We start from the raw sequence: 26,597 nt of genomic DNA, 5'->3' as shown, positions 1-26,597 counted from the left end.
TTATGAAACTCTCTGCCTCGCTCCACAAGACTCTCCCCTAGTTTTAAAAGCTTCAAGTGCTCCCTGATGACTCTACTATTCAGGAATGCATACAACTTACACTAACCTTCCTATCTCCACTGCTATCCCCTAAAACCCCATAGCATATAAGCCTATGAGCCCAGCTGTTTGCAGTCCACCTTCATAAGAGCCGACTACAACAGTGCAACTCTTGGCAGGACCCTCTACCCATTTGATCCCTGTAATTGTTTTTATATACCACCTATGTTCATAACGCTGCAGAACCTGTTAGCGCTCTACAAATACCTGATAATAATAACTCTATACCTTTCGGTAAATCATAATAATATAAATATAAATAGTTAAAAGGACCTTGAATTATATATATATATGGTGTGTGTGTATATACTGTATATGTGAGTGTATGTATATATACTGAATATATATATGTATATATATATATATATATATATGTATATATATATATGTGTGTATATATATGTGTATATATATATATATATATATATATATATATATATATATATATATATTTATATATATATATACACACACAGTAAATATATATATAGTTAATGTCCCTTTATCTAATGGAAGAATATTGTTTTCATTTTGAGATAGATGAGCAATGACAGGAGACCTGCACGCAGCAACACTTAAAGATGTTAGCTGCAGATACAAATCTCCCCTCCCCCTCTGTTACTGCATGTGATTATTATCTCACTTTCCTTCCATTGAAAAGATAAGGAAACTCACTGCTGACAAATTGGACAGTACATCGCACTTTTCTTCCCACCTTCTTTTTCTGCCCTTTTTTCTCTGCCTTTTTTTCATTATTTTTTTCATTCTCTGTAATAAATAAAAGATACTTTAATCTCAAAAATATTATGTCATGCTTATTAAACAACACTATTCAAACATGTTCAAGTATTTTGCTAAATCATAAAAAGTTATAAGGGAATTAATCTGACATAAATATACAAAAAGAAAATGCTGTAATATGTTAGTGCATTTTATTATTGCTTGCATATAACTTTGTTTAGTCCCTGCAGCAAAAGAGCTGTAATTAGGCATTGCCCAACCAAATGACCTTTTCAGGTCAATCTTTTTTAGGATAGGGTTATTTTTTAGTTTAGTTTTTTTTTATATTAGGCTTTTTTTTTTGGGGGGGGGTTACTTTTATTGTAGAAAGGGGTTGTAATTTTGTCACTTTAGGGCAATGCCCTACAAAAAGCTCTTCAACAGGCTATGGTTATAGTAACTTTTAGTGTTATAGGGTTTTTTTATTTTGTGGTGGATTTTTATTTTAAAGGGGCCTTAGTTTTAGTATAGGCATAACTGTGGGGCCTTTATTTTTGGTAATAATTTTTTTTAATTTTCTGTAATGTTAGTTTTTTATGTGATGGTAGTTTTTATTTTTATGTAATGTAGTATTTTTTGTGTGTAGATTTAGTGTTTGTTACTTTTTGTAATTTAGGAGGTGTTAGCTTATAGGTGGGGGGTTAGGTTTTAGGAAGAAATAGTGTAGGAGTAGTTTGTGTTGGGGGGTTGTGGCGGATTAGGGATTAATATGTTAGGGGGTTTATTGCGTTGGGGGGTTGTGGCGGAATAAGGAATTAATAGTTTGGGGTTTTATTCCATTGAGGGGGTTGTGGTGGATTAGGGGCTAATAGGTTATGGGTCTTATTGCGTTGGGGGATTGTGGTGGATTAGGGGTTAATAGGTTAGGGGGTTTATGGCATTGGGTGGTTGTGGCGGTGTAGGGGTTCGTAGGTTAGGGGCTTATTGCGTTGGGGGTGCGGCAGTGTAGGGGGTTGTGGTGGTTTAGGGGTTAAGTAGAGTAAGGGGGTAATTCATTGGGCTATTGGCGGTTAATGGTTTAATTGGGTAGAAGGTTTATTGCGGTGGGCTATTGGTGGTTAGGGGTTAAGTAGTGTAGTGTTAGTTTTCAGTGGTGGGATCTGTCGATTTGGGTGTACATAGGTATAGTTGTTAGGCTTGGTGTAATATATTCCAAAGGGATCCTTTACTATACATCGCCAATGTAGGCACATATGCTGGCTGGAATTTATCACCACCTGTTGATATAGATGTCGGCAGCTTGGAATATTTCGCCGACTCGATTGATATCACAGCAGATCCCTCTGAATTTATCGCCACAAATCAGCACTTTCGATCATCGGGGCCTAAGTATTGAGATAGTATAAGTAGGCTTCAATGGTCTGCTCTCCCTGCAAACTTAGTCCATTTTAATAGGTTTTGGCTTCAACGGGAATTCCCAGCTATTTCACATAAAAAATAAACCTAAATTAGCTTTTTCCATACTGGTAGAATATAAATAATAAAAATAAAAAAATTATTAAAGGCTTAAAATGTGTGTAAAGTTTCTGATCAATACAGAGATTGTGTGCCAACACTTATGAACACATTCTTTGCCCATCACTTTAAACTAAAACTTTTTTTTTTTTTAATAGGCCGCAGAATTAGAACTGAAAAAAGCAAATATTCTTTTTGTGGAGGAAAACACAGAAGCAATCAAATTGCGAGTACAATGCAGAGAAGAGACAGGAAAACGTTATTGGAGTGATTGGAGTGATCCACAAACAATTCCAGACACTGGTAATTATACTGTAGGTTAAATAAAACAAACCAGTATATAAAGTCTAAATGAGGTCACATTTACCTTTGCAGTGTTGTGAAATAGTAACTTAAGAAATGATGTGGTGAGATAAGAAAAAAGCGCAGTTAGCAATTTGCAGATATTTATCTCTTTCTTGAGTGCAATGATGTGCACATTATTATCTCTAATAAGACAGAGCTTGAAAGGGTCCTGCTAGTATAAAAACCAGTAGTGAACCTACTCAACAGAGGGTCCTGGTGCAAAATTTGTTTGGGTCCCCAATGGTAGCTTAGTAGTAGGGTTCACACCTTTAGTTCAGGTCAAACTCGAACACTCTTGCACTGTGCACAGCAAAGTTGTTGTTTTTTGCAAAGTACACACTATGGGGCCTATTTATCAAGCTCCGAATGGAGCTTGATGCCCCGTGTTTCTGGCGAGCCTGTAGGCTCGCCAGAAACAGCAGTTATGAAACAGGCTCCATAACCTGTCCGCCTGCTCTGAGCAGGCGAACAGACATCGCCGGAAATCAACCCGATCGAGTATGATCGGGTTGATTGACACCCCCTGCTGGCGGCCTATTGGCCGTGAGTCTGCAGGGGGCGGTGTTGCACCAGCAGCTCTTGTGAGCTGCTGGTGCAATGCTGAATACGGCGAGCGTATTGCTCTCTGTATTCAGCGAGGTCTGTCGGACCTGATCCGCACTGTCGGATCAGGTCCGAAAGACCTTGATAACTATGGGCCTATGTATAATAGCAAAAACACAAACTCGCACATAGATATTCACACTCTCTATCTCACACACACTCTTACACACTAACACTCACTCACACTCTCACACATACTTACACACAAAGACACTAATGTTCACACACACACTCTTACACACTCACATTCTCACACACTTACACACACTCTCTTACACACTGACCCACACTCACACACTAACACACTCTCTCTCTCTCACACACAAAGAAACAACTCTCCCACAGATTCACTCACACTCACAAATATACTCACTCTTTCACAATCAGATACACACAGAAAGACATTGACAAACAGACACACTTACACACACAGACACACTCCCACACAAAGACACTCATATGTAAGGGAATGTCACCTTTTTGGCTTTGGCTGTGGCTGTTTCCCACCAAAACCCAGACATGTTGCATGTCCAAGCCTGACTGAGCTTCAAACACAAATGGAAACCTTAACTGTCCATGTCATTCCCGGACAGATGGCAACCCTAATCAGTAGTAAGCTATAGTAATAATATACATGATGCTTTGTATAATGATTTTGAGTATCGATAGATAGATCTGCAACCTTCACTAATAAAAGGCTCCCCTGCATCAGGATTATACACATTCTGCACACACCTATGTATAGACTGGCTGCCATAGCCCCCTCAGCATTAGCGCCCTGGTGTCACTGCACCTGCTGCACCAAAGGTAGTTCCATCCCTGATAAAATGATAAAAAATAAAATGCTGTATTTCATTATAGTGTTTTATTTTAAAACAAATTATTTTCTTTATCCATGTGCAAAAGGGTTAAATACATAGTAGAAGTTATACTTTTGTGCCACTCCAGATGAGGATGCAGTTTGTGAGCCAATAAAGAACAAGTATACACAAGTATGCTCCAGTCACTGGCTGTATTCTCCTCTGGCACAGAATGGGGGGTGTTAAAAACATATAGTAAAATATAGTAAAAAATATTTAGGACTCCATTTATTAAGCTGTAAAGGCTAACTATGACTTACGAAGCAGTGTTCGTAAGACCTAACCTGATACCTCATAGTTGTCAGAGTTAAAGAGTAAACGTAAATATTAATGTTAAAGAATTCTGCACTATGTGCACACTTATGTAACATTAACCTAACAACACCTGTAAAAAATAAAGCATCTTAAAGATTTAACCCCCCAAAACACCATCCTGTTCTGCTCCTCTGTTTTTTTTTTTTCAAAAGCCCATCATGGTTTGCACCCTTGAACTAAATGTAGCGTACTCCCATGCTAGGTAAAGCTGTCGGCTGCTTTTGAAAAAAAATAATCAGCGGAGCAGAAGAGGATGGCAAGGAAAGTAAGGTAAGTCAAGTTTTTGGGGGTTAAATCTTTAAAATGCTTTATTTTTTTACAGATGTAGCTAGGTTAATGTTACATAATTCTGCACATAGTGATACACATGTTGCTTTCTTTTTTCCCCACAAAACACCTCACTTCACTATGGCAGTTAAACCCAATTATCCCCCCCCCCCCCAAAAAAAAAAAAAGTGTAATTGAAATGGATTATTTAGTCCAACAAGTGTGATGTGTAGCAGCAGGGACGAAACTACAGGGGGTGCAGAGGTCGCAGGTGCGACTGGGCCCCTGAGGGTGGGGGCCCAGCTTTAAAAAAAAAATATATATTTTTTTTGGATAAAAAACGTTAAAGGATTACTTTCCGTTATAATTTTTAAGCCAAACAACTAACATATTAAAGTTAATAAACATTAATTAAAACCTACTGACCTATATTTTCTCCAAAACGAAGTTTCATAACGTTCTAAAAGTTATATATTTTATTTGCCGATGATGTCACATTATCCTGCCCACTATTTTAAGCACTGCATGTTCAAAATACTTAAACCAATGAAATTGTGTTTAAAGCGCCATTTTGAAACCTAGGTATTGTAAACGGATTGGTACAGAGCAAAGGATACCCACGGAGTGGGTTTGGAAAACAATTAAATTTGCAGACAAGATTTCTGATATACGGTAGAGATATGTTAATGAAATGCTATTGATAAAAAGCGTATTTGGGGTAGTTAGTTAGTAACAGGCATAGAAAATATTTACTTACAGTGGCCCTTTAACCTACTACTGCCTGCACTGATATCATGTGAGTGCGACATGACTACAGGGGTTAGTGTTTCTGTTTTACCCATTGGTGTTTATGTGTGTGTGTATGGTATGTGTGTGTGTATGTATGTGACTGTGTGTGTATTTATGCATGTATGTGTGTTTGTGTATGTTTGTGGAACCAGCAAAATACAGACCTTGTTACTACAGCATGGGGGGGGCAGGGGGTAAACAGTGTCACTATACAGTACCACTATACTGTATACAGTACGGGAGGGCTGGACCATGTCACTGACTACTGTGGTCACTTTATAAAGTACTGGGCGGGTAGGGTCAGGCTGGACCATGTCACTGACTACTGTGGTCACTTTCTAAAGTACTGGGCGGGTAGGGTCAGGCCAGCCATCTCACCGGCAAATTACAGACTGTGTCACTAACTTACTATATACAGTACTGGGGGGGGGGGGTTTAAATATTGTCACTATATATATATATATATATATAAAAATAAAAAAAGTATCATTGCTCAATGCAATACTCTTGTTATTTTGAGATATATATATATATATATATATATATATATATATTATATATATATATATATATATATAGTAATATGGGGTCAGACCATCTCACAGACTGTGGGCAGACATGTAATCTGATTCACATTTTTTTTTCTGTGTTAAATGTAAAAAATAAAAAATTATATGTATTAAATTCACCTTTTTTTGGAGGGGGGAGGGGAGGTGGGGGGCCCTTCTTAGATTCTTGCACCTGGGCCCTGTGGTTTCTAGTTACGCCTCTGTGTAGCAGTTTTGAGGGCACACGGACGAAAAATGCTGTCCTCCAAAATGTTAGTGTACAGTATTTGCCAATGTCAATGTTGTTTCTATACTGCCACCTACTGGGCAACATTCATTATTACATGTATTAACATGCAAAACAATAATATATGTATTAATCAATTTTATGAAGCACACATTTTTAAGTTATTACAGTCATATAAAAAGACATTAAAAAGACATTACTACAATTTATGAGTTAAATTGAGTAGAAAAACAATCAAATAATTTATCTACCAAAATCTTCATAGACTTTAACGGTCATTTTCTGTTGAAAAACAATTTGATTTTTTCCCCCTAAAATTTTGTGATCAACCCCAATATTAAAAAATGCTGAAACTGACTCTGCTACATTACATGATTAGCTCACCTACTTGAAAAAAACAAAGAAAAAAACCCCAACACATTCTGGGCAAACTTGAAAAAAAAATCTCTCTCCATTAATCTGTCTCTCCATTTACTCACAGCCCTCTTTAAAGAAAAAATGAACTGTCCCTGAGAGTGGCGCGATGTTTCCCTATAGAAAAAAATAAGAGCTCTCTGTTACGTAAATGATTGCAATGGATTACGAAGTACACAGGCAGTACGTTTAAACTTGAATATTACCCATATTACAAATCAAATTACTCTGTTTTCAGTGCACTGTACCTTAAAATCGTTGTTATTTTTGTATGCATAGGTTTTCCTTTCAGAGTAATTAGTGTTTTGAGTATTTTGACAAAAGCTTTCAACCTTTTAACTGGTGAGAAAAAACAGTGAGATCTGAAGGATGAAAATGCTTACAGATTTACGCTGGGATTTGAGAGATAATATCATATACTCCTATGGAATGCCCATGTTAAGGCCATTTACGAAAAAACAAAAGTATGAATTTCTATGTGTTTTTTTGCACATCCAGTGTACTTAAATTACGGTGTAATTTACATACAAATTTACATACAAATTTTACATTTTTGATAAAATAAGATTTTTGGTGAACAATTTTTGTTACGATTTTTGATGCACCTTAACAATACAATTATTTTTGTGTGAATGGTTCAATTATTCGTCTTGTATGATTTTTAAATTACAATTTTCATTGCGCACTTTTGTAATGTATGCATCTCCTCCTCATCTGAAAATATGAATAGACAATCACCTAGATTACGAGTTTTGTGCTATACCGGGTGCGTAAGGAACGCAATAAAATGCGCTGCCATTAAGAGTTACTGAAAAACCTCCTTGTGCTGTGCGTTATGGTGCGTTTAGCTCCATACTGAACAAAAGCCAAGGGCTGAGTTTATGTGCTCGTGCACGCTTTCCCCCATAGACATCAATGGGGAGAAAGTGTTAGAAAAAATCTAACACCTGCGATCGCAGAATGGCAATGCGCTGTAACGCAACCCCATTGATGTCTATGGGGGAAAGAAAGTTACGTTTAAACCTAACACCCTAACATGAACCCCTATTATAAACAGCCCTAGTCCGCCGCCCCCCGACATTGCCAACACTTATAAAAGTTAACCCCTAATCTACCGCTCCCCGACATCACTGATACCTAAATAAAGTGATTAACCCCTAATCTGCCGCTCCCCGACATCGCCAACACTAAATAAAGTGATTAACCCCTAATCCACTGCTCCTCGACATCGCCGACACTAAGGGCTAGATTTATCAACGCTGAGGCGTACAGGGGCGCATATATGCGCCCCTGTACGCCTCAGCTCGCCTATGGTGGGGCAAAATTACCCGCAGGTAATTAACATTGCACATGAGCGCAATTTTGCGCTCGCGTGCAATCCCGCCCGCGCACAGCCAATCACGCGCGGGCAGGAGCTGTCAATCTCCTCGGTTGGACTCGACCGAGGAGATTGAATTTCGCCACAATAGAGTGGCGTAGATGTTAGGGAAGCAGCGGTCTGGTGACCGCTGCTTGATAAATCCCGGCGAGCAAGTTCTTGAGAGAACTTGCTGCCGTAGGGGCTTAGTAAATCTAGCCCTAAATACACCTATTAACCCCTAAACCCTAAATACATATTAACCCCTAAAAAGCGTCTGCCGGCACCTCACATCGCAACTAATAAACTAAACTTATTAACCCCTAAACCGCCGGATCCCAACATCACAAAACACTAAATTAAAACTATTAACCCCCTAAACCTAACACCCCCTAACTTTAAATTAAAAGTTACAATATAACTATCTTTAAATAAATAAAAACTTACCTGTGAAATAAAAAAAACTAACATTAAACTATAAATTAACCTAACATAACTATTCTGATAAAATAAAATAAACTACAAATTAAAAAATCTAAATTACTAATTTAAAAAACCTAATACTACAAAAAAAATTAAAAAATCTAAGATTACAAAAAATAATAAACACAAAAATTACGAAAAATAAAAAAAACTCTAAAATTACAAAAAATAATAAACGAAATTATCAAAAATAAAAACAATTACACCTAATCTAATAGCTCTATAAAAATAAAAAGCCCCCCTAAAATAAAAACACCCCCTAACCTAACAATAAACTACCAATAGCCCTTAAAAGTTAAACAGCTCTTTTACCTAGAAAAAAAATTGAAAGACCACTCAACCAAACCCCCAAAATAAAAAACCTAAGTCTAAAAAAATCCTAAGGTACCCATTGCCCCTAATCTAAAAAAAAACACCCCAAAAAATTAAAGTAAAACCTAACACGAACCCAATAAAATCTACTCGCGGTTCCTGAAGTCCAGTCATCCATCCTCATCCAGGCTGCGAGAAGTCTTCATTAAGGCAGCGTCGCCTTCAACCATCTCTGGGACATCTTCTATCTTTATCCCGGCTTTGCGGAGTGGACAGGGCCGTATTTAAAGGGACAGTTCACCCAAAAAATGTTCTCTCATTTAAATTATTCTCAATGATCCATTTTGCTGCTGGAGTGTATTAAATTGTTTACAAGTAGCTCCTTTACCCCTATTTTGGCCTTTGAAATAGCTGATTTAGCTTGTGGTTTCCCAACCTATGTTGAAAGTTTTGATACTGGAGTCTCAGCTATTGAATAGGCTAAGTAAACACAGCCAGCAGAAGAAATTAAACTCACAGTGGGGTGCAGGATAGTTGAGTAATAAAATGAGTAATAAAATGATAATTTTTCATTATTCTCTCTATGTATTGAGCTTTGGTTTACAGACAAATATAAGATAAGGAAGCAAGTGTCTGTACACAAAGTGATAACATAATGAGATCTGATATTACCTTTAATATTGACTGGACCCTGGGCAAATAATTTCTTGGGCCCCCCACCCCATGCAATTTAGCTCTCCACCCCAACATCCTAAAAAACAACTAAATCAATTTATTTTATAATTGTTTTTTAAATGATTAGCCCAGCAGTGGATCATCCACTGCTGGGCTAATCATTTAAAAAAGAAAATTAAATAAATTGCAATATGTGAAACTGGACCTAAGCAGTACTAAATAATATATAAATTCCTTTACTGTGGATTAATTAATATATTTACTAATTAATTAAATGTTGGTTCTTAATTTATTTGTATACATTTTTTTAAGTACATAAATATTTAATGCAATGCACGGCATTGCATAGTAAAATTCAGTGGCGGACCTAACGTCTACAGGGCCCCCGGTGCAAGAATTTATTTTGGGCCCCCCCTAAAAGCATTCTTACCAGTTTTAGGATATTCACTAAAGATTTATTGTTTAGACAGCAACTGATACAGCGAAATTACCCACTTTCATGAATACCAAGCGAATGCCTAACATAACACACTTCACTAACCCATATACACACACACACACTCTCCAGAGCATACACATATACAATGTACACACAAACACACCACCTCCTCAGAGCCATACACATATACATGTACACACAAACACACACTCTCCTTGTACACACAAACACACACTCTCCAGAGCATACACATACACATATACACACAAAACACACTCTCCAGAGCATACACAATATACATGTACACACATGCACACACTCTCCAGAGCATACACATATACATGTACACACAAACACACACTCTCCAAAGCATATACATATACACACACACACACTCTCCAGAGCATACACATATACATGTACACACAAACACACACTCCTCAGAGCATACACATATACATATACACACAAACACACACTCACCAGAGCATACACATATACATGTACACAGAAACACACACTCTCCAGAGCATACACATATACATGTACACACAAACACACACTCTCCAGAGCATACACATATACATGTACACACAAACACACACTCTCCAGAGCATACACATATACAAGTACACAGAAACACACACTCTCCAGAGCATACACATATACATGTACACACAAAACACACACTCTCCAGAGCAAACACATACACAAGTACACACAAACACACACTCTGCAGAGCATACTATACAACATGCACAAGTACACACAAAACACACTCTCCAGAGCATACACATACTGTATACATGTACACACAAGCACACACTCTCAGAGCATACACATACACATTGTACACACAAACAAAACACTCTCCAGAGCATACACATATACATATACACACAAAGACACACTCTCCTGAGCATACACATATACATGTACACACAAACACTCTCCAGAGCATACACATATACACACAAACACACACTCTCCAGAGCAAACACATACACAAGTACACACAAACACACACTCTGCAGAGCATACACATGCACATGCACAAGTACACACAAACACACACTCTCCAGAGCATACACATACTGTATACATGTACACACAAGCACACACTCTCCAGAGCATACACATACACATGTACACACAAACAAACACTCTCCAGAGCATACACATGTACAAAAAACACACACACTACAGAGCACACACAAATTTATGTACACACTCTATATAATCCTATTACATGTATGTATACAAATACTACATACACAACACATGTCCCTCTTACACACAGCATATGGCACTAGCTTGGCTGTCACATGGACACCGGCACGGTCTGGCACAGTTTCTCACAAATAAAATATAAGCAGAGAACTTTTCACTGTGACAGTATTAGAACTGACTGTGTGTGTTAGTTTTTTTATTTTTTTAGGACTCTTGGGCCCTTCAACAAAGAACTGGGGCCCTGGGCAGCTGCCCCTTTTGCCCTGACTTAAAGACGGCCCTGGTAAGTGGAGTCTATCCTGGACCGGCGAGCGTCCTCTTCCAATGATCACTGCCGTACAATGAAGTTAAATGCAGGTACCCGTTTCAATAAGGCGTACCTTGCATTCCTTTTGGCTGATTTGATTCTTCAATTCAAACAGACCAATAGGATGAGAGCTTCTGAAATCCTATTGGCTGTTCAAAACAGCCAATAGGATTTCAGTAGCTCTCATCCTATTGGCTGTTCAAATCAGCCAATAGGATTTAGGGAGCTCTCATCCTATTGGCTGTTTTGAACAGCCAATAGGGTTTCAGAAGCTATTGGCTGATTTGAATTTGAAGAGACAAATCAGCCAATAGGAATGTAGGTACGCCATTTTGAAACGGGTATTTTGCATTCAACTTCAGTTGTACGGCGGTGATTGTATGAAGAGAACGCTCACGCGCAGGATGTCATCCGCTTCGCGCCGCGGATGAAGATAGAAGATGTCCCCCAAGATGGATTGGTTGTCGCCGCCTGGATGAAGACTTCTCGCCACCTGGATGAGGAGATGGATGACCCGCCCGGACATTCAGGAACCGTGAGTAGATTTTAATGGGGTTAGTGTTAGATTTTTTTTTTTTTTTTGGGGTGGTTTTTTTTTTAGATTAGGGTTTTTTTGGGCAGTGTAAAATAAATGAATGCCCTTTTAAGGGCAGTGTAAAAGAGCTGAATGCCCTTTTAATGGCATATGCCCATACAAATGCCCTTTAGGGGCAATGGGTTAGCTTGAGATTTTTTTTAGACTTAGTTTTTTTTTATTCTGGGGGGTTGGTTGGTGTGGTGGTTTTACCTGTTAGAGGGGACTTCTATTTTACTTCTAGGTGAAAGAGCTGTATTAACTGTAGGGTAATTGCCCCACAAAAGTGCCATTTTAAGGGCTATTAGTAGTTTTATTGGTAGGTTAGGGGGGTGTTTTTATTTTCGGGGGCTTTTTTTATATTATAAGAGCCTATTAGATTAGGAGTAATTGTTTTTATTTTTGTTAATTTCCGTTTATTATTTTTGTAATTGTTAGAGTTTTTTATTTATTGTAATTTTAGTGTTTATCAATAATTTTGAATCTTAGATTTTTTTTATATTTTCGTAGCAATAGGTTTTTTTAAATTTGTAATTTAGCTTTTTACGGGCTAGATTTAGAGTTTTGTCGGTAACGATCCCGCGTAGCTACGCTGGCTTTTTCTGGCCGCACCTTTAAAATAACTCTGGTATTGAAGAGTCCACAGAAATGGCTGCGTAGGCTCCATAAAGGGAGCGTAACAGGCCATATTTAACACCACTGACAACTCTCGATACCAGAGTTGCTTACGGACGCGGGCCAGCCTCAAAAACGTGCCTCGTGCACGATTCCCCCATACGAAAACAATGGAGCTGTTGAGCTGAAAAAAAACCTAACACCTGCAAAAAAAGCCCGCCCGTTCAGCTCCCTAACGCAGCCCCATTGTTTTCTATGGGGAAACACTTCCTACGTCTGCACCTAACACCCTAACATGTACCCCGAGTCTAAACAACTCCCTACCTTACACTTATTAACCCCTAATCTGCCGCCCCCGCTATAGCTGACCCCTGTATATTATTTTTAACCCCTAATCTGCCGCTCCGTACACCACCGCCCCGCAACTACATTATAGCTATGAACCCCTAATCTGCTGTCCCTAACACCGCCCGACCCCTATATTAAATTTATTAACCCCTAATCTGCCCCCCACAACGTCGCCGCTACCTACTCCTACACTTATTAACCCCTAATCTGCCGAGCGGCACCGCACCGCTATTATAATAAAGTTATTAACCCCCTAATCCGCCTCACTTAACCCTATAATAAATAGTATTAACCCCCTAATCTGCCCTCCCTAACATCGCCGAACACCTAACTTCAAGTATTAACCCCTAATCTGCCGATCGGAGCTCACCGCTACTCTAATACATTTTTTAACCCCTAAAAAGCCTAATTCCTAACCCTAACCCTAACACCCCCCCTAAGTTAAAAATAATTTTATTCTAACGAAATAAAATAACTCTTATTAAATAACTTATTCCTATTTTAAAGCTAAATACTTACCTGTAAAATAAACCCTAATATAGCTACAATATAACGAATAATTACATTGTCACTATTTTAGGATTAATATTTATTTTACAGGCAACTTTGTAATTATTTTAACCAGGTACAATAGCTATTAAATAGTTTAAGAACTATTTAATAGTTACCTAGTTAAAATAATAACAAAAATTACCTGTAAAATAAATCCTAACCTAAGTTACAATTAAACCTAACACTTCACTATCATTAAATTAATTAAATACCATATCTACAAATAAATACAATTAAATAAACTAACTAAAGTACAAAAAATAAAAAAGAACTAAGTTACAAAAAAATAAAAAAATATTTACAAACATAAGAAAAATCTTACCACAATTGTAAACTAATTACACCTACTCTAAGCCCCCTAATAAAATAACAAAGCCCCCCAAAATAAAAAAATGCCCTACCCCTATTCTAAATTACTAAAGTTCAAAGCTCTTTTTCCTTACCAGCCCTGAACAGGGCCCCTTTGCGGGGCATGCCCCAAGAATTTCAGCTCTTTTGCCTGTAAAAAAAAAACATACATACCCCCCCCCCCAACATTACAACCCACCACCCACATACCCCTAATCTAACCCAAACCCCCCTTAAATAAACCTAACACTAAGCCCCTGAAGATCTCCCTACCTTGAGTCGTCTTCACCCAGCCGAGCCAAACTTCTTCATCCAAGCGGAGCAAGAAGAGGTCCTCCATCCCGGTAGAGGTTCTTCATCCAAGCGGGGGCAGAAGAGGTCTTCCATCCGATTGAAGTCTTCATCCAAGCGGCATCTTCTATCGTCATCCATCCGGAGCGTGAGCGGCAGCATCCCTGAAGGACCTCCATCGCGGAACATCCATCCTGGGCCGACGACTGAACGACGAATGACGGTTCCTTTAAATGACGTCATCCAAGATGGCGTCCCTCAAATTCGATTGGCTGATAGGATTCTATCAGCCAATCGGAATTAAGGTAGGAATATTCTGATCCCAATCAGCCAATCAGATTGAGCTCGCATTCTATTGGCTGTTGCCGATCAGCCAATAGAATGCGAGCTCAATCTGATTGGCTGATTTGAATCAATCGGATTGAACTTGATTCTGATTGGCTGATTCCATCAGCCAATCAGAATTTTCCTACTTTAATTCCGGTTGGCTGATAGAATCCTATCAGCCAATCGGAATTCGAGGGACGCCATCTTGGATGACGTCCCTTAAAGGAACCGTCATTCGTCGGGAAGTCGTCGTCGGAAGAAGATGGGTCCGGTGGTGGATGTCTTCAAGATGGAGCCGGTCCTCATCGGATGAAGATAGAAGATGCCGCTTGGAAGAAGATGGTTGCCGGTCCGGATCTACTCTTCTTCCCGGATAGGATGAAGACTTTGGAGCCTCTTCTGGACTTCTTCAGCCGTCGGATGATGGATGTCTAGCCCCCGCTTGGGCTTGGATGAAGATTTTGGAGCCAGGACGGATCGGTGAACCTGGTATGGTGAAGACAAGGTAGGATGATCTTCAGGGGCTTAGTGTTAGGTTTATTTAAGGGGGGTTTGGGTTAGATTAGGGGTATGTGGGTGGTGGGTTGTAATGTTGGGGGGGGTATTGTATGTTTTTTTTTACAGGCAAAAGAGCTGAATTCTTTGGGGCATGCCCCGCAAAGGGCCCTGTTCAGGGCTTAGTAATTTAGAATAGGGTAGGGCATTTTTTTATTTTGGGGGTCTTTGTTATTTTATTAGGGGGCTTAGAGTAGGTGTAATTAGTTTAAAATTGTTGTAATATTTTTCTAATGTTTGTAAATATTTTTTTATTTTTTGTAACTTAGTTCTTTTTTATTTTTTGTACTTTAGTTAGTTTATTTCATTGTAGTTATTTGTAGATATTGTATTTAATTAATTTATTGATAGTGTAGTGTTAGGTTTAATTGTAGGTAATTGTAGGTATTTTATTTAATTAATTTAATGATAGTATAGTGTTAGGTTTAATTGTAACTTAGGTTAGGATTTATTTTACAGGTAATTTTGTTATTATTTTAACTAGGTAACTATTAAATAGTTCTTAACTATTTAATAGCTATTGTACCTGGTTAAAATAATTACAAAGTTGCCTGTAAAATAAATATTAATCCTAAAATAGCTACAATGTAATTATAATTTATATTGTAGCTATATTAGGGTTTATTTTACAGGTAAGTATTTAGCTTTAAATAGGAATAATTTATTTAATAAGAGTTAATTTATTTCGTTAGAATAAAATTATATTTAACTTAGGGGGGTGTTAGGGTTAGGGTTAGAATTAGCTTTAGGGGTTAATACATTTAATAGAGTAGCGGTGAGGTCCGCTCGGCAGATTAGGGGTTAATAAGTGTAGGCAGGTGGAGGCGACGTTGTGGGGGGCAGATTAGGGGTTAATAAATATAATATAGGGGTCGGCGGTGTTAGGGGCAGCAGATTAGGGGTACATAAGGATAACGTAGGTGGCGGTCGGCAGATTAGGGGTTAAAAAAATTTAATCGAGTGTCGGCGATGTGGGGGGGCCTCGGTTTAGGGGTACATAGGTAGTTTATGGGTGTTAGTGTACTTTAGAGCACAGTAGTTAAGAGCTTTATAAACCGGCGTTAGCCCAGAAAGCTCTTAACTACTGACTTTTTTCTGCGGCTGGAGTTTTGTCGTTAGATTTCTAACGCTCACTTCAGACACGACTCTAAATACCGGAGTTAGAAAGATCCCATTGAAAAGATAGGATACGCAATTGACGTAAGGGGATCTGCGGTATGGAAAAGTCGCGGCTGAAAAGTGAGCGTTAGACCCTTATTTTAATGACTCCAAATACCGGCGGTAGCCTAAAACCAGCGTTAGGAGCCTCTAACGCTGGTTTTCACGGCTACCGCCAAACTCCAAATCTAGGCCATAATTTGTAGTTTATTTTATTAGTTATCTTAGGTTAATTTTTAGTTTAATGTTAGTTTTTTATTTGTGTTTCACAGGTAAGTTTTTATTTATTTAAAGATAGTTATATTGTAACTTTTAATTTAAAGTTAGGTGGGTGTTAGGTTTAGGGGTTAATAGTTTAATTTAGTGTTTTGCGATGTGGGGGGGGCGGCGGTTTAGGGGTTATTTGATTTAGTTTAGTAGTTACAATGTTGGGGGCTGGAGGTTTAGGGGTTAATACTTTATTATAGTGCTGGCAATGTGGGGGGCCGGCGGTTTAGCAGTTTATAGATTTATTTAGTGTCAATAATGTTGGGGGGCAGCTGATTAGGGGTTAATAGGTTTATTTAATAGTCACAATGTGGGCGGCAGTTTAGGGGCTAATAAGTAGTTTATGGGTGTTAGTGTACTTTGTAACATTTTAGTTATGAGCAGACTGTGAATCCACGTTTTTAAGTGATCCAACACTTTAGTGAGCTTGGTGTGCAAAAAAAAAAAAAAAATACATATAGGGCTTGATTCATAGATGCTTGTGAGGTTGTTAATGTACCTCATTGTAGAGGAAAGATTGTGTTTAAACTTTGGGGAATCTCACTTCACTTGTCTTTGCAAGTCTATTGCTAGTGAGAGTTTCTGCCATTAGCATCTATAGTTGTGGTAAGTGCCTAATACATGAAATCTTGTATATCAAATTAAATCTTATTGCTAAGTCCTTAAAACGATAACAGTAAGAACTTCAGAAACACACCTAAAACACCGTAAGGGCAATATTACAAGTGGAGCACTAAAATATAACGCGCCTGCAAAAGGGCAAATTTGCCCGTTTGGAGGCGCATGATAATTAATCAGCCATTACAAGTGGCTGGTTAATGCTACCTCAAGCTCACGGTAGCAATTAGTGCTTAAAAAATTAACCAGAGATCAGATCTATATATCTATAAATATATCTTTTTTTTTTACTTTTTATTGGACAGTTCTCACATGCTTTGATATATACACAACATAATGACATAGGGGCCGATATATCATAGTGCGAGTGGACATGATCCGATGTAGCGGATCATGTCCGCTGCACATTAATAAATGCCGACAGCATACGCTATCGGCACTTATCATTACACAAGCATTTTTTGTAAAATGCTTGTGCAATGCCGCCCCCTGCAGATTCGCGGGCAATGGGCCGCTAGCATGGGGTGTTAATCAACCCGATAGTATCCGAGTTAAGGAGCAGCAGTCTTAAAGGGACACTAAACCCACATTTTATCTTTCATAATTCATATAGAGCATGCAATTTTAAGCAACTTTCTAATTTACTCCTATTATCAATTTTTCTTTGTTCTCTTGCTATCTTTATTTAAAAAGCAGGAATGTAATGCATAGGAGCCAAACCATTTTTGGTTGAGAACCTGGGTTATGCTTGCTTATTGGTTGGCTAAATGTCAGCCACAAATAAGCAAGCGCTATCCATGTTGCTGAACCTAAAATGGGCTGGCTGCTACACTTTACATTCCTGCTTTGAAAATAAAGATAGCAAGAAAACGAAGAAAAATTGATAATAGGAGTAAATTAAAAAGTTGCTTAAAATTTCATGATCTATCTGAATCATGAAAGAAAAAATGTGGGTTTAATATTCCTTTAAGACCGCTGCTAAATTGACCGCAGAGTGTGAATCTGCTGGGTCCTCTGAAAATCCCAAAGTATATAATATGTGTTGGCTTCTCATTGAAAATGGCCTACAGTAAGGGTTAAATGTGTTAAATGTGTGCATCCAGAAACTTCAATCAGCTCAGCACAGGGGTGGAAATGGCTCAGCAGTTAAGGGGTTAAATACCACAAATATTATGTAGGTTCAATGGAAGTTATAGTTTTAGCTAATGCTATAAATAAATACTACAATTCTCCCTTGCTCTTTGACAGTACCAGCTCAGACATTCAGTGTCTGGAGGGCGCTTGGCTTGGTGTACCCCAACGGAAGTCAAGAAGTTATTATTCTTATAAAGGTAAAACTACAAGGATAAATCATTTTCTTTTATATTAGTAGAATATTTATATATAATTATTGTACTGTATAGGGTAGGGATATGTTTGCACTTTATTTTGTACTAATATTGAAACAATGTATATCTTATACTCTTTCAAAATAAAATGAAGCAGATATTTATATAGTTATTGCCCTAGAGAAAAAAAGTGTCTTTGGAGCATGGACCATTTTTATTTATACATGTATGTATGTACCCAGATAGATAACTTGCTACAAGCTTGTAGCAAACTTTTTCTGTAAGTCGGTCTAACTGCTGCAAGTTTTCACTGGCAAGTGTGTTTACTTGCAGCATCATTGCAGCAAAAGCTCTTGTTGACACATTTTTAACTTGCAGCAAGTTTGCCTGGCAAGTTTCTAGCAAGAGAATTTTTGGCAAGTCCCAGCTGCAAGAGCTCTGCAAGTCTTTAGTCAATGTCTGGCAAGTTGACAGCAAGAGCTCTGCAAGTTAATTGCAAATCTCTAACAAGTCAACAGCAAGAGCTCTGCAAGTCTGCAGCACATTTACGACAAATTAACAGCAAGAGCCCTGCAAGTCTACTGCAAAAGCCCTGCAAGTCTGTTACAAATCTCTAGCAAGTCAACAGCAAGAGTACTGGAAATCTTTAGCATATCTCTGGCACATATGTTGCAGTGTCTGCCACAAGAGCACTACAATTTTTTTCTTTCATGATTCAGATAGAGCATGCAATTTTAAGGAATTTTCTAATTTACTCCTATTATCATTTTTTTTCCGTTTTCTTGCTATATTTATTTTAAAAAGCAGGAAAGTAAGCTTAAGAGCCGGCCTATTTTTGGTTTTATTGATTTCATACTTTTACTGATTTTAATAAAATTAGCCTTTGCCTGTCTGGTAAATGTGATCTTTTAACCTCAATACTGTATGAAGATAAAAATATTCACCAAAAAATCCTTTAGAAATGACTTCATAAAAACAACAGCATTGACTCTTACAAAAGTAATTTAAACTTTTATTAGGCTTCACATTTTCCAGGTATTTAAACATTTTAATTATGACATTGTAATAAACCATAGAATAACTTATAGTATAGGCCTAGGGTATATAAGTATAATGCACTAAATGCAGACGCACAATAATGTTGACAGAACAACAAAAATATAATATGATGTCCATCTGTATCTGTTCTATGATCTTGAATTTGGCACCGGCCTCTAAAAATAAAAACAAATATTACATAAACATGGGCATTCTGTGCTAATTGCTTAGTCTACAGCAGAACTTTAATTTGTAGAACTAAAAAAGTGAATCTGACAAAAAAATAACACACCTTTATTTTAACTTCAAGGTTGTGATGAATACTAAAAAAAATTGTATTTTTAAATGCCATAAATTCTCATGTCAATGCAATTTTCATCTAGATATTAAAATATTTGGACTAATCAAACAGATTGTGTGTCACTACCTGCCAATGGGATGCTTAGAACCTATACTTTAACCCCTTAAAGACCAGCAACGTAACCTGTACATCACTCATCTTTGAATGGGGAAGTGCTATTAAATACACGGTCTCGCCGGCAGTGTCGAGACCACGCTATTTATGATGACAAGAAGGGAGGGTATAATAGCGCAGTACCGCTGCTTATGGCGGGACACGTGCTATTTTATCAAAGAAAACCCTTAATGAGCGGCAACATACATGGTACATCTCAGTCGTTAAGGGGTTAGTATAATGAGACTTTTACTTCTCTAGAAATCAATGTGTACTATTTGATACCCTCTGTTGTAATTTACATGTTTGGTTTTGTTCCTAGACTTTTGGAGATAAAAGAGGGAAAGTCACAGTGTGCAGTTTTTTTCCTTTACAAAATATAAAGTGTTATCTAGATTTGCCATATTCTAAATCTTCATATCCCCACTTCCCTTCTCAAAGGAAAATGATATTGCAGAGTAGCATTTAGTAAGACACAGTATTCTATTTACTTCTGTGATACTCCCATGCTGTGTGAGGTGCTTGCTTATTTAAAGGGACATTAAACACTAAGAGCCAGATTACAAGTGGAGTGCTAAATATCGCTTGCGCACAAGCGATATTAGTGCTCCCCTGAGTAATACCAGCACACGCTAATGTGAGCTGGTATTACAAGTAAAGCGTAATGTGAACGCGAGCTCACGTTCGCATTGCTAGGAGCTTCGTTCTGATGCCGTCAGAGACGGCATCAGAACCTAAACGCAACAAAGGGGGTAAGTAGCGCAGCGATGCAGCAAATATAAATATATATGTATATGATTATGCATTTACAGTAAATATATATATATATTTATGTGTTAATATGTGTATACACACATAAATATACTGTATATGTATATAAGCATATACATTAGCGCTGTGTGATTTTGAAGGAAAAAAAAAATCACGGTTTTCAACCCCAAAAAACGTGGTTTCTGATTCAACTTGCGTGCGATTTTATTAAAAATGACAAAATCACCTTAATTTTTCAGTTAAAAATGTATTTAACACGACAGAATCTTAATGTACATGTTTCTCAATGGCCAATACACTCTATGATGAATGATGATCACTCAACTCAATTATCGGGGAATGCAATGGAATCAAATGTATGCGTTACAGAAGTTAATAAAAAAAACACTTTAAATAGAACTTTGTTAAATTGTTTTTTTTAAGATTTTTTCTGTTCTGAAAAAAAAAAACACCCAAAAAACCAAAAACTTTTTAACTTTATGCTTGTGGGGCACATCCCTGGCTACCAATGGAGCTGTGGCAGTTTTATCAGCCAGCGTTACTTTCGCACAGACTAGTTCGTTTCAAAATAATCAGCTATAATTTAACCTAAAAAAAAATCCCTTTTATATAGTGTTTTCTCATAGGCATGGACGATTTTCCTTTAAAGTCCATACCATATTGTTGTTATATAGGCACCCTACAACCGAAGTTCATCCATGACTCCCTTCAGTGTGAAAATGATTGTGTAGTCTGGAGAAAACTTTAAAAACAGTGCATCCCTCGGTCGCACAGTGTGACTTAACTAGATACTAGAAACTGTTCAAAGGAGGTCTAATAACATGGTATGAGGAAATACTTAGCGACCTTAAGGTATAGCACAGAGGAGAAAAGAGAGGTGATACAGCTGTGTCGCATCACCAGCAGCAGCACCCCCTTTAATTGTAGCTGGCCAGCCCCAACTGCTGTGGCCCACCGGGAAATCTCCTGATATCCTGGTAGGTCAATCCGGCTTTGGTTTGCACAATAGAAAAATACTAGAGGGCTACGGACATTAACCTTATTATTCATTCAATTCCCTATAAAAGGTTCTAATTATGTAGCTTGTAAACTGCCCCCTGAGAGGTTAGCGTGTATTCCACTGAAATAAAAAGCTTGTCCCTTCTTTATGTTGCACAACGATTGTCTTACATGTGCAGAGCTCATTTAAAGGACCATTACGTACAGTAGTATTCCATAATCAACAAGTGCATTATAAGACAATGCAATAGCACTTAGTTTCAAATTGAAATGAGTAGTAGATTTTTTTTTCTGGCAAATTTAAAAAATCCCCTGCATCATGTGACAGCCTCAGCCAATCATAGATTCATTTACATATATATATATTTACATATACAGTACACTGCAAACTTTTGCACATGCTCAGTAGGAGTTGGTGCCTCAGAAAGTGTACATATAAAAAGTTTGTGCACAATTTGATAATAGAATTAAATTGGAATGTCCCTTAAAGCTGAATGCTCTATCTGAATCATGAATGTTTCATTTTAACTTTAGTATTCTTCAAATATATCACTATTTGGTCACAGCAAAGGAGATAAGAGGCATTTTTAAGGGTTGTGTCCCTGGAATGAAAAAACAATGCAAAACTTGCTCTCAAAATCCTAGTTTTAGAGACGTTTAACCCTTTACCTTGCATGCAGATGTGTTGCAATGTATTTTTTCTTGCATAAGTAAAGGAAAAAATGCCTTTGTACTATGGCCAACATTGGTTTGAGGCATCAATTTTGCAAGTTAATTGAACAGGGAAAATTGTTTTTAATTGCTTGATAATTAATACTGTTATACTGTAAGTGATTACTGTCCAAATGAATTTACTAGTTTTTCTTGCAGCAGGTGTTAAATAGTTGTTAGGAGAAGTTGTTAGCTACCTAAGGGCTTAATCACTCATAAGGATCGCTACCTTGTTAGACAAGTTTTACAGCCTTGCTTTTTATTGCACATTGGTTTTAAAGGGACATATAACCCAAATGTTTCTTTCCTGATTCAGATAGAGTGTGTGATTTTAAACAACTTTCCAATTTACTTCTACTATCTATTTTTTTGTTCTCTTGATATCCTTTCTTGAAAAGGATACCTAGGTAGATCAGAGCTGCTGATTGGTGGCTGCAAATATATGCCTCAACTTATTATTGCTGCTTCTTCAACAAAGGATATCAATGAATGCTAATGAAGCAAGTTATATGATAGAAGTAAATTAGAACGTTGTATAAAATTGTATTCTCTGTTTGAATCACGAAAGAACAATTTTGGGTTTCATGTTCCTTTAATTCAGTCTACTAATAACCTGACTGCAGAAAACAGCATTTACTTATTGCAATATTGCTTGGCTATAATAGTTTAATTAACCGCAGGCAGCAAAGGGAATAAACACATAACTAATACAGAAAGAGAATCAATCTGCCAGGTAAAAAACAACAGCTCAGTGGTTTATTCTATGGTCTGGTTTGCTTATTATGCCTATTTCATTCAGTCCAACCCCAAAACACCAGGCAATTCTCCTCTGAACAAGGGAAATGGCAACTCAAGACTATCGTTTCATCCTCCTTTGGTCCTCGTCAGTGAGGTGCAGCCATATCCCTTTAAGCACATTAAAAAGAACACTTTTCTGGACGAAGTGTGGCATTATCTGACAGAAATACAGGGGTGCCAATATTTTTGGCCATAACTGCATCTATATATCTATATATTCATATAGATATATAGGTACAAATATATATATATTTTATAAGAAAGAAAATGTATTATATTTTTATATACAGTATATGTTTGTTTTCTTTTTGAAGAACACTCTATTGAGGTCTATGGGGAGAAGAATTTAGTGTGCATAGAGTTTCGCTCATGTGCAAACTTTTTACTTTCAACTTTTAATACGAGTGCTAACCCACCTGCATTAAAAGTTTACTTTGAGTGGTGTTTGCTCGTGAGCAAGAAAAAATGAGTGCGCCACATGTAAACTAGCCCAAAATGTAGTAAATGTACAAATTTTTCCGTTTTGGGTAAACCCTTATTATGAATGAATAATGTACTAATTAAACTATTGTCTTTTTTTTAAATCCAGCTGTTGGCTCCTGAAGCACCTCGTAGAAAAAGTTTAGGATTTAATGTAACTTGCAAATTTGAGGGAAAAGAGATTTTAATACAAACCTGTGAAATATCCCTAACACACTGCAGAGTTATAGCACCGAAGGGAGTAAAAACCTTATTTGTTGCATCATACAACGCAAACGGCACCTCTAAACCCTGTAATATCTCAATGCAACAAGTACCCGGTAAGTGTAGTTACTAACTGGTAATTATTTTTTATTATAAATGTTTATATATGAGTAAAATACTTTATTTTATTATGTTTTACATGCGTTTTGTGAAACTTTGTTTTTTAACCATTACACTTTATTTTAGGTCTCAAATGGTGCTAATTTTTCTAGCAGTATTAGGGTTTTTGCTGAAGCGCTACCCATAACTTTTAACCTGTAATATCAGCGCTATTTAGCGTGGTCGCGATATCCATTGAAAGTAATGAGTGCACTAAAGCGATGTCAGCCTAGCTAAACCTCCTCTGGTAAATCTGATTTAGCATGGACTTAAATATCAAGTTGCACGCTAATGTTAGCGTAGTCCAGCAATACTGCTTATCAAGTCCCACGCTACTTTTAATCTAACCCTTTATGGGTAATTATATTTTGACTTTAATATCACTATTAAAGCTGATAAAACTCATATTGAAACTAACAAAATATATGTTGCATACCTGGGGATTAAACTTTCACTGGCTAATACACATAAAGTACTTTTATTTCAGACATGTGAAGCAAGTGGTGCAGACCTTTGTTCACGTCCTTGCATAAATTAGATCATTTATCATGCTATTCCACCACAGCGCTTGAATATAGTACCACATCCATGGCAACATTTCTCCATAACATTAAAGAGACATAAAACACAAAATGTTTCTTTTATGATTCAGATAGAAGATACAATTTTAAACAACCTTGCAATTTACTTCTATTATCTAATTTGCTTCATTATCCTGGTATAGTTTGTTTAAGAAGCAGCAAGGCACTACTGGGAGCTAACTGAACATATTAGGGGAGCCAGTAACGGAGCATAGTTGTTTAGACACCAATTTGTGGCTCCTTAACCTATCTAGGTATTCTTTTCAACAAAGAATACCAAGAGAACAAAACACATTAGATAATAGAATTAAAATGTAAAGTTGTTTAAAATCCCACGCTCTATCTAAATCATGAAAGAAAAATATCTGGGTTTGATGTTCCTTTAAAGGGATATTGAAGTCAATATTAAAGGGACACTGAACCCAAATTTTTTCTTTCATGATTCAGATAGAGCATGCAATTTTAAGCAACTTTCTAATTTACTCCTATTATCAATTTTTCTTTGTTCTCTTGCTATCTTTATTTGAAAAAGAAGGCATCTAAGCTTTTTTTTGGGTTTAGAACTCTGGAAAGTACTTTTTTATTGGTGGATGAATTTATCCACCAATCAGCAAGAACAACCCAGGTTGTTCACCAAAAAATGGGCCGGCATCTAAACTTAGATTCTTGCATTTCAAATAAAGATACCAAGAGAATGAAGAAAATTTGATAATAGGAGTAAATTAGAAAGTTGCTTAAAATTTCATGCTCTATCTGAATCACGAAAGAATTTTTTTGGGTTCAGTGTCCCTTTAAACTTTATTGATACAGACAAAACTTTGCTATTTATTTCCATTATCAAATTTGTCGCTTTCTCCTGGTTTCCTTTGTTGAAATGAACCTCCTTGAGAGAGAAATGAGGCTCAAGAGCGTATATGCAATTTCAGCACTATAAGCTATTCCTTATTACAGCTTTATGGCCTGGGTGCTACTTTACCGCTCATCCTTCCGCATATAACCCTTTTCCATGTTTTTATAGGTTTCTCAACACCCCAAAATGTAACAACTGAATTATTGCTTAATACTTCAATATTAGTTAAATGGGGACAACTGAAAACAACTGAACACTATCTTCTTTGGTTCATTCTCCAATGGTTTCTTGATTCTTGTGATGAGCAGCAGCAGAATATTTCATGGCAGAAGATTCCAAGGGAAGAAACTCAGTTTTACATAAAAGGTAAATAATATTGCTTCTTTATTTGGTTTCTATACTTGTACTTTATAATCATTTTTGAAGTGTTTGTAAATTAGAAGGATAGAAATACCAAACTGAAATATGCATGGGTGCTTTTCAGTCTTATATAGAAGCATTTTTGCAATATACGTCCGTTCGCGAAAATGCTTCCAGTAAAAGTAATTTCTGTTTATCAGCGGCATACGTACATATGCTGTGAGGGCCGTACACCAGTATTTAAACACCACATCTTCACATAAAGTCAGCAGTGGCTTGTGTGACACAAAGTATTTGAACAAAACGATGAAAGCGGTTCTTAGCTGTAAAATAGTCTTCTTTATTAGCTTGAATAAGTATAATTAAGTATTCCCAGGCACAATACACACGACTGTCAGCTCTCTGAACTAGAATACTGGTGCACACAGCATATGTACGTATGTCACTGAAAAACAGTAATACCTTTACTAGAAGCATCTTTGACAACGGAAGTGTATTGCAAAAAACATTTTTAAAAAAAGAGAAATGCACCGATGCGCATTTCATATTTGAGAAAAAAAATGAAAGAGAAGAAGGCGCTACAATGGTGCAGAATGTTAAAACACAGCTAGATCTTCCCCAGAAATGATCCCCTTACAAATAAATGGGTACTCACAAACGGAGCGCACTATAATGCAGTGCTATTC

At 37.1% G+C, this 26,597-nt stretch overlaps 1 protein-coding gene across 1 annotated transcript in view; it reads left to right on the top strand.

The window, feature by feature from the left end:
• Positions 1–26,597, top strand: part of LOC128640925 (interleukin-12 receptor subunit beta-2-like) — a 186,073-nt gene that overhangs the window by 102,332 nt on the left and 57,144 nt on the right. Inside the window, exons 7-10 of the mRNA XM_053693385.1 lie at positions 2,493–2,637; positions 18,427–18,509; positions 23,867–24,077; positions 25,720–25,917. Coding sequence (XP_053549360.1) covers positions 2,493–2,637; positions 18,427–18,509; positions 23,867–24,077; positions 25,720–25,917 — 637 coding nt within the window. The remainder of the gene's footprint in view (positions 1–2,492; positions 2,638–18,426; positions 18,510–23,866; positions 24,078–25,719; positions 25,918–26,597) is intronic.

This window comes from Bombina bombina, chromosome 10 (genome assembly GCF_027579735.1).
Source record: "Bombina bombina isolate aBomBom1 chromosome 10, aBomBom1.pri, whole genome shotgun sequence".
In the NCBI taxonomy this organism is placed as follows: Eukaryota; Metazoa; Chordata; class Amphibia; order Anura; family Bombinatoridae; genus Bombina; species Bombina bombina.
Note: the sequence above shows the minus strand (reverse complement) of the source record. Positions and strands in the feature narration are given on the sequence as shown.